Source organism: Abrus precatorius, unplaced genomic scaffold, assembly GCF_003935025.1.
Source record: "Abrus precatorius isolate BTA unplaced genomic scaffold, Abrus_2018 Scaffold11, whole genome shotgun sequence".
NCBI lineage: Eukaryota > Viridiplantae > Streptophyta > Magnoliopsida > Fabales > Fabaceae > Abrus > Abrus precatorius.
This window is the reverse complement of record NW_020874303.1, coordinates 1,671,226-1,687,567: the sequence shown is the minus strand read 5'-3', so window position 1 is coordinate 1,687,567 and position 16,342 is coordinate 1,671,226. Positions and strand designations below refer to the sequence as shown.

At 29.7% G+C, this 16,342-nt stretch overlaps 1 protein-coding gene across 2 annotated transcripts; it reads left to right on the top strand.

The window, feature by feature from the left end:
• Nucleotides 1-3,140: 3,140 nt before the first annotated feature.
• LOC113855122 (50S ribosomal protein HLP, mitochondrial) lies at nucleotides 3,141-9,554 on the top strand. Of its 2 annotated transcripts, XM_027486611.1 has the most exons (5): nucleotides 3,141-3,377; nucleotides 3,535-3,598; nucleotides 4,585-4,643; nucleotides 8,747-8,838; nucleotides 8,999-9,554. In XM_027486611.1, exons 3-5 carry the CDS (start codon nucleotides 4,610-4,612, stop codon nucleotides 9,371-9,373), a joined length of 501 nt encoding a protein of 166 aa, XP_027342412.1. In that variant the 5' UTR covers nucleotides 3,141-3,377; nucleotides 3,535-3,598; nucleotides 4,585-4,609; the 3' UTR covers nucleotides 9,374-9,554. The 2 variants fall into 2 exon arrangements, with proteins under 2 accessions (XP_027342412.1, XP_027342413.1); XM_027486612.1 differs by lacking the exon at nucleotides 3,535-3,598 and having other exon boundaries at nucleotides 3,334-3,377; nucleotides 8,999-9,510.
• Nucleotides 9,555-16,342: the final 6,788 nt, after the last annotated feature.

Sequence of the window (16,342 nt, the reverse complement as noted above, 5' to 3'; positions counted from 1 at the left end):
AATATATGAAAAAAATAGGGTTTGGGTAATATAATTGAATATTGAATAAATTTAGATATTTTTAAATCTTCTCGTTTTGTGGAATTTATGCAGTCTCATAGCTTGTATTACTTTTTTTGTAAATAAATATATTTTTAAATACTATTTATTTTAAATTAAAATTTTGTTTTTAAAATTTAATTATTAATTATATAAAATTTATTAGTTTAATCAATATTTGATTCTAAATTATAAATTATGATAATAAGAATCACAGTGATGAGAGAAAAGTTATTGCAGTTAAAAATAGAAAGTTTTAATTAAATGAGATTAGTTAATATATTTATTTTAAATATTTGGCATTATTTGAAGTATTTTTTTGAATGAAGTGCTTTAATAATATTTTTTTTTGTTTTAAATTTGTTGAATAGATATTTGATATTTTAATTTTTAATAAATTTAAAAGAATTATCGTTAATGTAATATTTTATCTTTAATACATATTATATATATATATATATATATTAAAAAAAGTATGATAAGATGACTGCATACATAAACATGTTACTTGCAAAAGGTTAAGCTTGGACTATTATTTTTTAAAACTGAATTATTCTGAAAATTTTTAACATTTTTCGTTTTAGTTAGTGAAATATTTTAACTTAATCTACTTTAGTTTATTACTGAGCTATTAGGGTAATAAATCGAATTGACGACACTAAACTTGTGCTACCCATGATAATTAAAAAAAAATGTTTGAATAAGTGTTACTAACGACAAAATTTGGATGAACTTAAGTAGCATTTGGTATACAATATCTTTTAAATTCTTTAGAATTTTTCGATATTATGTTTGATTTAAATATTATTTTTAAAAATATTAATATTTCTTAATATTGTTTTATTCTTTATGATGATTGAAAATTTTCTTTATACTAAATAAATTTGTTTATTTATGAATTTAAAAAATATAATAATAATAATAATAATAATAATAATAATAGGTGGTATTGTCACCTAAGTTGACCGTGGTGATAATTATAAAATTTTAATTACAATAACTTTAAATAATTTTTAATTATAATAACGAGTTAATAGTATACATTTTGAATAAATGATAGTAAAATGAAAATATAACATAAATTATAAATTATGTTTAGAGTAATACAATTTTTAGTTATTAGGGTAAATAACACTCTACTCTATTTTACTTACAACATTAATAGTAGATGTTAATATTCTAACATAATATTCCATGTTGAGTCAACTTAAACCATTTGAAAACTAAAAAGTTGAAATTGGAGAATTAAACAAACATAATCGATGAGGGAGCTACACTTGAAACAAGTTAGAGGTTGGGAACAACATATATGGACCCAACACATAGAGGATCAAATAGATAACATAGATTGGGATCTTATACTAAGTTATTGATCAAGGGATAGGTGTTTAGAAAGAGGTGGTGTTAGACAAAGAATACCCTCTTTTTTTTTCTTTTCTTTTTAACGAAAATGATGATTTTTTTTGGTGTATTTTATATTTGAGTTTGAGGTTTTATTTAGATGTAGAATTTTACAATTATTAAGAATTTGATATTAATAATAAAAGATGTAAATCAAGTATAAGAAGAATTATTAATAATAATTATAAAAAGTTAAATAAATTAAAAATATTTTAAATTTTTTTATAATAATATATCTTTCAAAAAATTATAACTTTAAAGACAAGATTACCTTACTAGTAACTTAAAAAAAGTAATTTTAAATACGTAGAAAATAAAATGTAATTTTTAAAATTATAATATGAAAAAGTTTCAGTTTAACTTAAAAAATAACCTAAAAAAGTAATACTAAATAAGAGACTCTCTCGTTTACTTGATTTTATTTAATATAATATTTTATTAACAAATAAAATATTGATTTATAAATATATACTTATCTTTCTCCGTATATATTCAAATTACTTTATACATATGAAAGTAAATCAGGTTTTAAGTTGGAACTTTTTCAACCTTGAGATTTTTAATGAATTAATTAAGTGAGCTCATTTTAAAAGTTGGTGTTTTAGTTATGTTAGTGAAGAATACATACCAGTAAAATGGCGTGTAATAATGGAACTAAATTACAAGTAAAAAAATTAAAAAATTATTTGATTAAATGTCAAGTACTCACAGAAAGCCATGTTGAAAACATTTTTTTTAATATTGAGAATGACAATTATTTCATCATTTCTAACATTGTTTATTAAATTTCAATAAAGACAAATTTTTTTAACTTGTGTCATTTGTAATAATAATTAACAAGTTTTAAGGACATCTTTGTCTATAGTTAAATTGTATCTTCCAATTTCAATTTTGAGACATGATCAATTATATGATAACATTGTTGAGAGTTACTTGAAATAAAAAATTATGAATTTTATTAGAAAATCATGATGACATATCACTGAATCATATTATTGATATTGTTTATCGAGAAATATTACTAACTTGGAATGATAATGTATATTCTTAAACAATGTGAATGTTAATATTTCATTTAACAATCACAAATTTGTATTATATTTTTTAAGAAATTGTAATTTTTTAGTGTAGTGTATATGTAAATAATAAAAATTAAACTAATATATTATATATTATTTTTTAATGTAATAACAAATATGTAATTTCAACTATTCAATAAATTAGTAGTCTTTTCGAAACCATACGTTGCATGAATTAGTATAATTACAATGAATAAAATTTGGATTATAAAAATAAACAAATTACTATTGCTCCAAAACCTTGGAAATTATCAAGATTTGTCATTTTAAATCATAAAAATAAATGTTAATTATAGCAATAAACATAAAAAACAAAAATATTAAGAGTACTTGAACAAAAAATTTAAATTTTTTAGGAATTGAATTATAAATTTTGAAAAATTATCTGAACCAGCACACAGGAAAAGGGAAAGTTGAGAAGATAAAGAAGGTGGCTGCAATTATGCTTATCAGCTCTTAGCAATGGCTAGTATTGAGTCAATTGCTTAGATGCTTACACAGTGATTCATTTCTCATCTGAAGAAGGGTTAATCCTTTTTCTTTTTTTTCCTCATCAAGAAGCTTTAATCCTCTGTGCTTTTGGGCTTTGCTATTTTGGCCTTTTGACATTGTAATTTGGTTGACCCAAAAAAAAAAAAAAAACTCTTCACTCAGCGCCAGTCTCTCTCTCTTTCTCTCAATCTCATTCCTTGCCTTCACGCTTCACACACAAGAACCCTAATTCCCAAATCCAACTACCCAAATAACCCTACTGTCGCTGCTTCTCTGCACCCTTTGGTGTTTGCTTCTTCGTACACCAGCATTGCATTACTATTTGTTCATCTTTCGTCTCTTACCTAGTCACTTGTCTTCATTCAGGTATAGATATAGGTTTCCTCATTTCTTAACGTGTTTTTGTTATTGGTTGCTCATTTACTAATTGCTGATACATTCTACACACTGTTTTGCTGAATCTTCTAAGGTGATACAGGTTTTTTTTTTTTTTTTTTTTTTTTTTGTGATATGCACAAATCAGGTTTTGAACTAGTTCAAGTTTCCTGACAAGTGAGAACAGTGTGAGGTTCACTTTTCATTTCTAGGTAACCAACTTCCGTTGGCCTTTCATTTTGATGTGATATCATTTTTGTTTCTGAGTAAATAGTTGTATAATTAGTCCTCTGCATCTTGTGTATGATATGCTCTGCTGTATGCTCTGTTATTTTAAGCTTCACGAATACACATTTGTGTGTCTATGAAATTAAAGTGAACATGATGCTTTTAGAAATGTGCTTTACTGATCAAATCACCTAGGTGGGGTGGAATATTATTCTATGGCATTCCCAGTAAGACCCTTGAAGAAAACTCTGTTCAATTCTCATTTTCATCAAGCAGTATATGAGAAAAATATATTGTGATTCAGAGCTAATGATGCCTAGTGACACTTAGGTAAGGTGGGGTTGGAATAGGGAAACCAAGAAAGAATAACAACAAAAAGTAATGGTTTTAAGCAAAACGTAATGGTAAATAACAACAAAAGTCAAGGAAAAAACAAAAATGATTTTGCATCGTGGGAAGTTTTTAAACCCCCCGCCCCCTCCCAAACAATACTGCTTTGAGGTCAAAAATGAATATTTTTGATCTAGCACAACTACGGCCACTATACCTAGGAGCATAGAAAAATAATATATTTATACTAAAAGAAATCGGGTTTTTGTTTCACTTTTCCCTCCTAAAAGAATATTTGTTTATAATTAACACAGCTATTGAGTCCATGGGTTGGGTTTTTTCACCATTTTATCGTGACCCAACCCATATTTGGTTGGGTTGCAGTTTTTTTACCCAAATAGACTCGTTTACTCGAACCGACCCACTCATTATTCATTGGGTTGATCGGGTTAGTCAGGTTGCTTTGACCCATGAACATCCCTACACCCACACACAGTATATAGATATATACGTGGCAGTGCGAATTGAGCAAATTCTCATTTTCAGTTCTTTTGTAGCATATTCTGAAGCACTTTTTGTTTCTAGGTATATTTTCTTTTACATCTTTCACTATAAATTTCATGTCTTTATTTTTCTACAGAATAAAAAGACTTCAATTTTTGAAGATGGCTGCAACCTTTGCTTCCAGATGTTCTCATGGTATGTTATTTTCACAAACCAAGTTGTGTTTATTTTTTCTGATTTTTTTTGTTTAGATTGAAATCTGTTTCTAAAACGTAATGATGCATTAATTAATGCTTCTAGTTCGATGGAACTTTTAAGCTGATTTTGTTACAATTATATTATGTTGAAATGTTCCAGGATCTTGAATGTTGTCTACATTGTTATCTCATATTTGTGTAACTACTTGATACTACCTTGATCAATTTTTTTTGCCACTTATTTATCAAATTGATGTTTGGACTTAGCTGAAATTTCATGCATCAGATTTTATTTTATTTTGGGAATGTTTAGTCTACTGTTTCTCTTTACCTTGAAATTATATGTGGATTGTAGGATTCATTTGGCATGTTATAAGGGAAAATTTTGTTTACAATTTTGATGTTTCGAGTGAGCTCCATGGTTGTAGTGCCCCAAATGTTTCTTATTGTTGATATGAATAACACTAGTTTGGCTGAGTGTCTGCTTGGATACACAGTGAATATGTTATTAATGTGCATCTACAGTGCAAAAGCTACTGTGCATAGCATTAAAATATGTGCATTCAAACTAAATTATGTAGAACCAAACAGGCTACAAGTCTATGTTGCAAGAATTAATTTGGTTGTACTGGTACAATTACCTGTATAAGCAGTTTTTTAATTGACTATTGAATTCAAACTGAACTGAGTAAGGCCTTTCATATTTGAAAGAACAAACTTATTGTGTGGTTTGTATAGTACAACCCATAATACATAACAGAAAATGTTGGGAGTTGCGTGGAATGGCTTGTACTCAACTCATATTGATGATATTTTGGTATAGCAGAGATTGGAAATCTCATATGCAGCACTTAGAGTATGTGCTGGATTGTTTGAAGAGACATAGGATGGTGGCTAATCAAATCAAATGTCATTTTGGCAAGAAATCAGTGAGTATTTAGGCCATGTAATTTTGGGAAAAGGAGTGGCTATGGATACTGAAAATGTGAGAGGAGTTTTGGAATGGCCAATTCCAAAAACAGTAAAAAGGGTGATAGTTTTTCTTGTGTTAACGGGGTTATTACTGAAATTTCATTAAGGATTATAGCAAAATTGCAAAATTCTTAATAGATTAACAAAAAAGGGAGGATTTTATTTGGGGAAACAAACCCAAGAAGCTTTTGATACACTAAAGAAAATTATTACGGAGAGCCATTTCTAAGGTTATCAGATTTTACCAAAAAATTTGTGATTGAATGTGATGCAACTGGTAGGGTCTTGGGGGCTGTTTTGATGCAAGAAGGACAACCTTTGGCCTACGTTAATAAGGCTCTTTCAGGAGGGAATTTGGCAAAATCTGCCTTCCGCAAAGAACTTGTGGCATTAGCATTATCAATTCAACATTGGAGGCCTTATCTTTTGGGGAGGCATTTTAAAGTGTTCTCAGATCAAAGGAGTTTAATGCAATTGTTGGAGCAAAGAATTTCAACCCCTGATCAGCACTGTTGGCTCGCTACATTATTGGGATATGACTTGATGTCATCTACAAGCCTGACTGTCAAAATAAAGCTGTTAATGCTTTGTCCAGATGCAATGAAGAAGTGGAGTTACAAGTTTTGGTTTCTACACAAGAATGGTTAGATTCGAGTAAGGTTGAAGGAAGAAATTCAACATGATTCTTACCTACAAGGAAAGGAATTATTTCAGATTTTCAGCAGGACACTTCTTCCAGACCTGGTTGCTCTTTACAGCATGGTATTCTATTTATTATGACATAAGTTATTGTTGCTAATTCTAATTGTATTCCAATTCTACTCCAAGAATTTCATTGTATGCCTGCACACAGACATTCGGGATAATATATTAATATGACTTCTATAGAAGGTTGTTCGAAAATCTTTATTGGTGTGGCATGAAGAGAAGAGTGCAAGATTTTGTATGTGAATGTGATGTTTGTCTGAGGCAAAAAATACTAGACAATCTCCAGCTGGGTTGTTGCAGCCTTTAGATATCCCTGAGCAAGTTTTTGAAGACATTGGTATTGATTTTTTTTTTTTGTGCAGTTTCAAAATCAAATGGGTATGATACTGTCTTGGAAAGACTTTCTAAATATGCTCATTTTCTTCCACTCTAGCATCCATTTACACCTAACACAGTTGCAGATTTGTTTACTAAGGAAATTGTTAAGTTACATGGTGCTCCTAAGTCAATTGTTAGTGAGAGAAATCCCTTTTTTCTCAGTCATTTCTGGACCCAACTCTTCAAATTACAGGGTACCAAACTCAATGAGTTCTTATCATCCTGAAACTGATGGATGGACTGAAATAATTGGTTGCATTGGGCAAAGTGGTGGTATAATACCACTTTTCATGTCACTACAGGATTAACTCCTTTTCATGCCCAACAATGCTAAAGTGCAGTCTGTGAAACAGGAGCTTTGTGATAGGGATGAAGCAATTTGACAGCTGAGGTGTCATTTACAAAGAGCTCAAGGACACATAGGCCACATAGTGGTGCAAAGAATAAACACTAAGATGGCAGCAAGGTTCTATGGACCATGCCAAGTTCAGAAGAAATTAGGGACACTAGCATATCTGCTGAAACTTCCTGTAGGGTCTAAATTTCATCCCGTTTTTCATATTTCCCAACTCAAAAAGGCATTTGGAAATTACCATGAAGCTGCTGACTTACATTCTGGTTTTGCAGTGGCAATAGCTGAGCAGTTGCTTGCAGAGCAGATTTTAGCAGTCCAACAAAAGAAGAAAAAGGGGGCTATTGTTCCTTATTGGTTGATTAAGTAGCAAGGAAAACCTGTTGAAGAAGCTACTTGAGAAGAGGCATTCATTGTTGCAGATGAGTTTCCAAGTATTAGCCTTGAGGACAAGGCCTATGTTGAAGAGGGAGGCAATATAAGGCTCCAAGAGTTAGTGAAGCCAGTCCAACTCGGTCATGGCCCTTGGTTGAGATAGACATATAGTCAAAAGATTAAAAAAGGGGCTTGAGCAGGAGGGGAAGAATGGGAAATACACATAGTAGACAGTTATGTATTTTCTTTTTATAGATGGATCAGTCAAGTGGGAGGAGTCAGTTTCTTAACTTTTCTGTGAGTAGTGGAATAGGAGCCTAGCTCTGTGGGTAATGCAGAATTCATGTCTGTTATACATTCTTCTTTTTTCTTAATTCAGTTTCTTCCATTTTTATTTACTGGTTTCTGACATTCTACTTATGAACCATGATGATGAAACTCATAAGGCAAGCTCAGCTTCTTGCTTGCAACTTTTGTATAAGTACATTATTGAACTGTGCTCCTGGTATATCAGCTCATCAATTTGTTTCTAGTAATGTAGTATTGACTTGTTCACAAATGCATGGTATATTGTTTACATTAGTGAAAGTATAGATAAAGATTTATAAAGCACTGATATCTGTTACTTTAAGATCACATAATTGCCTCTGCTGAACCTCCTTAGACTAACTGAAAATGAAACAAGCTTTTAGGAGTTGAAAGACAATAAGCTGCTTTGTATTTGCACTCTTCTTGCTAGTGTGTCATGTGTTTGGCCATAACATAATTCCAGTATGTTTAGCCAAAATCTTCATCCTCACCTTATTTGTGCTTGTTCTTTTTACTTCTGTGTATATTAACTACATGGTTCATTTTAAGGATGTTTTATATGTCTGACATACTGAGGATTTATTGTTCTTTAGAGCCGATGTATTTTCTTTTTCCTTTCACCTGTAATATCATTTATTACTCTGGGAGAATTTCTGATCATTCTGTTATGTAGTTCATCATAGAAAGATGTTATCCATTCTTAAAATTACTGAGCGCTGGAAAAATGTCATGCTTGCAATAATATTTTTGTCCAACAACTTCATCTTTTAGCCAACCAAAATTTCCATGTAATGTATTAGCTGCATTATTCAATTGAGATATTTATTGAGCCTGCTCTTATGCCACTGCGACTGCCCTACACATCATTCTCTTTTATAATTAAACCATACAACAATCAAGCCTTATAACTAAACCATGATGTGAATATTTTTTATGTTGATAAAGATGATGTTCTCATGTTCAACTGGCTACTTCTTTTTGTTTCATGTGTTGAAAAATCAAAATAGTGGGCCGTTCTCTGTTTGGTGGAATAAGCAACAGTTCCCTTGGTTTATTTACCACATCACATGAGATGACATGTAGCAGTTTCTTTTCTCAGGTCAGTGTATGAATTTCGATTATTTCATTAACTGTATATTTGTCAATGTTTGCAGTGAACAACTATAAATTTTCTTTGTACTGCAAAGATATACATGCTTTTAAATGAGTCACAAATCCATTCTTTCACTCTGGTAAAACAATCTTTTGGCTTTTCACAGCAGCAACGCACCTTCATCCAGATGAGGACTGTTCTCAAGGTTGTGGATAACTCGGGGGCTAAAAAGGTGATGTGCATACAGGCATTGAAAGGTAAGAAAGGGGCAAGATTAGGTGACACGATAGTAGCATCGGTGAAGGAAGCACATCCTAATGGAAAAGTGAAGAAAGGAAAGGTTGTATATGGGGTTGTCGTGCGTGCAGCAATGCAGAAGGGGCGTTGTGATGGCAGTGAGGTCAAGTTTGATGACAATGCTGTGGTGCTTGTTGACAAGCAAGGCCAGCCTATTGGGACCAGAGTTTTTGGGCCAGTGCCTCATGAGCTGAGGCAGAAGCAGCATGTCAAGATTCTTACCTTAGCAGGGCATATTGCATAAATGAGACAAAGGGTTATTCATAAATTTCACATGAATCCAATATCACATCTACCATTTTTGGAAGTTTCAATCTTTTGGTTTGAAGTGTAAGGTTTAATATTCAATCTAGCAATTTTATGATGAGAAAAACAGATGTAGAAGGCTTCTTTTTAAATAATGAGCATTTTATTTGGTTTCTAGCCTAAAATTGATCGATTTCGTTTTATTTCTATTCATTATCACAGAATTGCTAGCTACTTTTTATTTGATTTATTATCTCACTAATTAGTATTTACAAACTCGAAGCTTAGAATTATATTTCTCATTTTGTTTAATTTGTGTTGCATAGTTCCTGTCATATACATTTGCTCATTCTTCGCTACAGCTATTTTGATTTTTAATTGCTTGTGATATTTTCATATAATTGTGGGAAGAAAACCTTGGTGTCAACAACTTGGTGTCAACAATACACCCACAAAAAGAATCAATCTCTTGATTAGAAACTCGAGAAAAGGATTTAATCATTGAAAAATAAGGTTACCAAAAAGGTTTTTTTATTCTAACTACAAAGTAAATAAAGTAATTAATTTCATTTTTATGAAAAATATAATTGCAAATAAGATATTTTATAAAATTAGTATACGTTTTATATAACACCTAAATCAATTTTATTTTGCTGGCCCGGGCAAAATTATAGTCTACATCTAATATGAAGTTAATTTATACCATATAATAGGAGTAAATTTTTTATACTCCTATAGTAACTAATTCTTTACAGTTAATCATACACAAGATATTTTAAAGTAAAAAAACATGTACCATGGGAGGATTGAAAAAATAAAATAAAATCTAAAATGAAACCAGAACAAAGTAATAGACATGCAAGATAGTTATGTTCTCAGTTGTTACTATTGTGATCCACTATTCAAAACCATAGATGGATGCCACTAGCTAAATAATGGTTAATTCTGTTGTATAAATAATGTAGGTGAGGGATAACAACTACAACCTGAAGTTTAATACTTCATCCTAAAAATGGAGGTGAAGAAGCCAACCATCAAAGTGATACATGTTCCAAAATGATACATAATGTTTCGAAACTAACATGATTTTTTGCCAACAAGTTAATGTTTACCCACGCGAAACAACGTAGCTATTTTTGTTTTGGAATGAAAAGTCAAATCTTGTATTTTTTTAATAAAAATAAATATAAATATTTTAATATAAACTTATAGTTAAATTAATTTATATATAATTTAATCATATTTAATAATTTAAAAATTTTAAAACAAAGAGTCATTTAATAGTGTGCGCTTCATATTATGTTACATTCTTTTCAGTCTTTTCTATAAGATTTTTTTTAAAGGGTTTTGATCTATTTTACAAGACTATCTCCAAATTATCGACTATTAATTGTTTTCAAAGTTATGCTTAATTACCCAATAACTTTTTTTTCTGGCCAATAAAGAATAATTATAGTCAACATTATTTTGAAGTATCTAATTTTTGACAAGGGAATATGGCAAATATAAGTGCTTCTCTCTTTTAAGTGGAGATTAACTAATAATTAATTAAAAGATATTAAAAGAATGAAATCTAGAAATGTCAATTCTAAAATAATCACGTGCTGTTGCAAGAATTTATAATGGTATTTGCGTATTACTATAATTAAGGACTGTCGGTAGGGTTTAAATTCAAGAATTCTTTTATGAAAAATAATTGTTACCTGACGACATACAGTTTTATATTAGTTGATTTCGGTCCTAAAAATTAATGTTTTTAGAATATTATTTAAAATTAATAATATAATTATTTTACATATTTAATACCAACACTATTAAATATACTTAAAATATTATTTAAAATCAACCGTGTTATTAACTACGTTTACTATAAAACTAATAGTAATAATTATTTTCTGTCTTTATTTACAAAACACGTAAAAATTACTAATTATTAAATATTTCAATTTATGATTTTAATGTTCTATCCTACGTATGTTAGAATTTATTTGCAAATATAACCATAAAGAGATATATTAAAAATGTTTAATTTATTGGAACAGCTTGTCTGACCATTATTTTTGAATATTTAACTTTTCCTTAAGTTAAAATATACAAAGTAAGGAAGTGAAATCTTATTTATTTTAAATTAAAGTTAGTTATATTTATAAAATATTTAAATTAAATTCAATAATCGATAAGTTCTCACTTTAAACATATCTTCTCTTTGAGATGAGTTAAATCCAATATTAAGTAAGTCAAATTATATACAATATGACACTTGTCGAAGGAATGACATATTGAACAAATTTATTTATTTATATTTTTAAAAAGAAGTATAAATATAATTTGTATTTTTACATTCAATTAGTTTTTAATATTTAATTAATTTTCTATTTCTTATTTTTCAAATGAGTTAACCCTTTTTATGGTGAATATCCCAATTGATTAGACAAGTCATGATAGCTTCTGAAAGCATGTCTTGAGTATGAGAAGGAAACTCTCTTTTCTCTTGCTGAAATGTGAAGTTCCAATGGTATTTGATCCACTAAGTTTCTTTTTGCAATGCCTAAGATCATTCCACAAAACGGATTTCAACCAATTACTTAAGAGGAGCAGCAAAACATAGTTCACCCATCACAAAACATTCACCACATTGTTAATTTCTTTACCTAGCCCATTATTCAATATTATGTTTCTACCTGTAATGCAATTATGAATTTTACATTAATAATGAAGGATGATCAAAATGTGAATTTAGAAGAATTATGAAATGATAGTTAAAAAAGTTAAAATATAATCTGGTAATTTAGAATTTATGTCCAAACACACCCTAATAGTTCTTTCTCTACACATAATGTTATGCATGGCATTTAGCTAAAACGGATGTAGATTGGTGGTAGACATAATTATCAATAGTGCACTATATCAGTACACCGCTGCATAAGAGCCATGAGAGCTACAGAGTTTAGTGGGGTATGTTTGTTTGCATTTTTAAAAAAAGTTTTCTATTTTTAAAAGCTTTGTTTTTCTCTCAGATTTTGGTTCAATTATCTTTCTCCTATGAAATTTTCTTCTCAGATTTCCTTTTAATTTTTTGTTTTCAATTTCAGCTTTCATTCTTTGTCTTACTAACATTTTTTTCCTAACACTGCTGGCATATGTTTGCTTGGTTAAGAGCAACAACTTTCCTTAACATAGCTGAAAAACAAGCTTTTAATCATTCTAATCCAAGATGGAATTATGTTCATTGACAAAGTGTGACACAAATAACATTGTATGGAAAAAGTTATGAGTGTGCAAATTATTAAAGTCAATCAACATCTAATTAGAAAAAAAAGGTAATGCTCAATCTTACCCTAAGTGTCTAGAAGTTAAAAAGGAGCTTGAGCAATATCAAATGTAGTAAAAAAGTTAATACAACCGTAATAGCCATTGGAATGTTATGACAAGTAGTTTTCAATGTATTTAAAAAGCATGCAGGGTTGTTATATGAAGATATAGGCAATGCCAAAATCATTTGTTACTTTGATGCTGATTGGATACAATCACCGTCAAACAAAAGAACTACTTTTGGATATACGAGTTTTGATAGGAGGAAACTTGTTTCATAGAAGGGTAAAATTCAGAACATAGTTGCTAGATTTAGTGTGAAAGCTAAATGTTATGGCATTAGGCACATGTAAGCTTACAAGAAGCAAAATTTATTTGTCATAATTGAGATGTACTTAACATTGCATCAAATTTGTTCTTCAATGAGCTGATTAAACACAAAGATAGATTGTTAGTTTGTATGAGAGAGAAGATGTTTTTAGGAGAAATTATAACTAGTTTTGTTCATTTTGATGATTAGTTATTTGACATGTTCACTAAATCCCTAAAGCTTTGTTTGAAAGTTAATTTTAATAGAGAAAAAGGAGAAATAAAAATGTTTATTTAATGGTAATCATTGTTAATAAGTTTTTAAACATGAGAGGGAGAGTTTTTATAAGCCTTCTAAAACTTCCATAAATTTAAGTTTTTAATTTTCTTTATATTGAAGAGTTTTTATGTTAACCTCCTTCCTTCCTTTTCTTCTCTTTTCTTATTCTCAAACCCTTCTTTTCCCTTTCTTTTTCTCTCCTACCAAACTTTGAAACAAAGTCTTAAAGGTTTTTGTGTAATGTTGCCTACATTTGTAACAAAGTTAACTTATATGACATATAAACTCCAACTCAAAAGAAAGTATTAGAAAGCATATTATTGTAATTAGAGAATATTTGTTATTGTAATTACAGGATTTGATTGATTATTTGTACTCATTTTTTTAATTATAAATACACAAGTGTATAGTAATCTATGACACACATTCATACATTTTCTTTTTATAAGTTATATTATGCATGTATCATATAGGGGGCATATTAGGAAGCTTTGAGAGAATGGTTGTGGCCATAGAGGGAGGGAGAGTATCTCTCTGTTAAGAGCTTTTGTAAGAACTAGTAGCAATATCTCATAGAATCTGTAGTATTAATTACAAAGAAATCGCTAACTCAATATTAATGTGGCAGAGTAGAGGAGACTACCTAATAGTATATAGGTTTGGCTATATGATAGGTCAGTCTCTCCAAAAACACAATGATGTCACCATATGCCTATTCTGGTTTCCCTTGCTTTTATTTATACCACTGATTTCTTGCCATAACTATCTACATTCCATTGGCTACAACTGTTATGACAGTTACAATGGAATTTTATTCTCAACAATCCTACTCCTCTTAACATAAACCTTCCTTATTTAGGGGGTGTCCTAACAACTTTGCTCTTGGAGACATGTCTGTAACTCTATTGAAATTCTTCATCTTCTATTTTCTGCAATGTTAATATTTGTATATAATTCCTTTACTATAGAATTTGTGTTTTGGCTCCTATCAGATGGTTTTTGACCTGCTCCTATTGACTTGCTTGCTGTTTAGGGTAAACAAGATTAGAATTTTATTTTATCAATGCTAACCAATTTGCTATTGACCAACCCATAGTTATCTGTTAATACTGCTTACTAGTATAAGAATAATAAAGAAAGTGCATTATAGCGGAAGTAATTTGTTTTAAAGGCTACTGAAGTTATGCTTATCCTAATAGGTGGAGCTTTTGCATTTTGTCCTTCTAGGCATTTTCAGTCCATTTAATGATCTAATTAGGCTCTTAAAATGTGGCAGAAACATGAAAAATTTTGTGAAAATTCTTTATATTTTAACCAAATGTACTTAGATATTAGACATCAACATCTAATTAGCATTTCTTGAGATATCTTTTGCTTTTTCCTCTTTGGTTTTCATATTTAGCCCATATTTAATATTAATTATAGCTTGTATTAGGCGAATATGCCTATCCGTGCAGCAGATACCAATGTCAAAACTTCAAAATTGTTAAACAAGATGGAAGAGACAAAATCTAAAGAAAATTGATGTGGTTATTGTTAGCCTACTAGTAAGCTGTAGGTAATTCTTTGTAGGATTGGAAATGTTACAATGAATGGAACAAGATCTTATACTTTTTCTACTATATGAATCTCAACTGTTTTAATATATATTTTTACTCAAATAAAATATTGATAGGGAATAGTCAACCTCACGTATAAGACTTAGTTGTTGTAAAATATTGACAAAGGAATATGATTAAGGAAAAATGAATGGTGAAAGATGAAACTGCACCCCTTGCTATTTACTTTTCCAACTACAGGGGATTCATATCCTATAGTGAATAATTATTTCATGGTTTGTGTTTACTACTTGATTATTTTTATTCTATTGATCAAGGTTGTTGTTTTATGTGAAATAGAGACAAAGCAACAATGGATGAATTAAAAGAAGTGAAGTAAGTCTGAATGCAATGGAAGATTTGCTAGCTATGGATGCAATGACAGGGCAAGAAGCAACATGTCCTCCAAAAGAAAATTTTACTATCTTACATGAAAAAGAAAATATGCTTTCTATAAGAAGTAAAATGAAAAAAAATTACCCTTATGAATCGATTCTAAATTAATGGTTAGCATATTGTAGTATTAGAAATTGATACAAATTTCTATAATAGTCTAGAAAAATACTAGAAACAATCTAAGAAAAACCATTTGGATCTTTTAATTTCAAGACACTTTTAGAGGTAGTTCTAGAATATTGTAAATCTTCAAGATTCTAGATAATTCTAGTATATTGAACCACTCAAACCTAATAGTGAATGATGCCTATAAATAGGCATGTTACCTCATTGTAAAAGCCAATAAAAAGTAATCAAACTATCAATTCTCCATCTCTTGAGTCTCTTATTAAAACTTCTTCAACTACCATTTTCAACTATTCCTACTAACATTTCAACTATTTTACTCATCTCACCTACACTAAAAACTATCAGTGGTATCAGAGCTATGTTTGGTCATCTACTGGGCGTAGAAATATTACCATACTATTCTGAAATTAAAATAAATCACTTCCAAAAATTTTCTAACCTATGGCTAGCACTACTCAACCATCATTTCTTCACGTCCTCATTTTCAATAGTGAAAATTATGATTTTTGGAGCACAAAAATGAAGACATATTTCACTTTTCAAGATTTGTGGGATGTTGTGGAAGAAGGATTCACTACTCCCATATACATATTATCCCTTACTACAACTCAAAGAAAAGAATTGAAGGAGAATAAACAAAAGGATTTGAAGGCCTTGTTTACTCTACAACAAGCTATGACTGACAAAATATTTTCAAGAATAATAGGTGTTACAACAGCCAGAGAAGCATGGAGTATGCTGCAGGAGGAGTTTAAAGGAAGCAAAAAGGTACACGCTATAAAACTCCTAACTCTACGGCGAGAGTTTAAATTATTAAAAATGAAAGAGTCTGAGACCGTCAAGGATTACTATTCTAAAATAAAAAAAATGGTTAACTAAATGAGAGTTTACAGGAAAAATATTCTTGACAAAAAAGTTGTTGAGAAATTACTAATCATAGTTT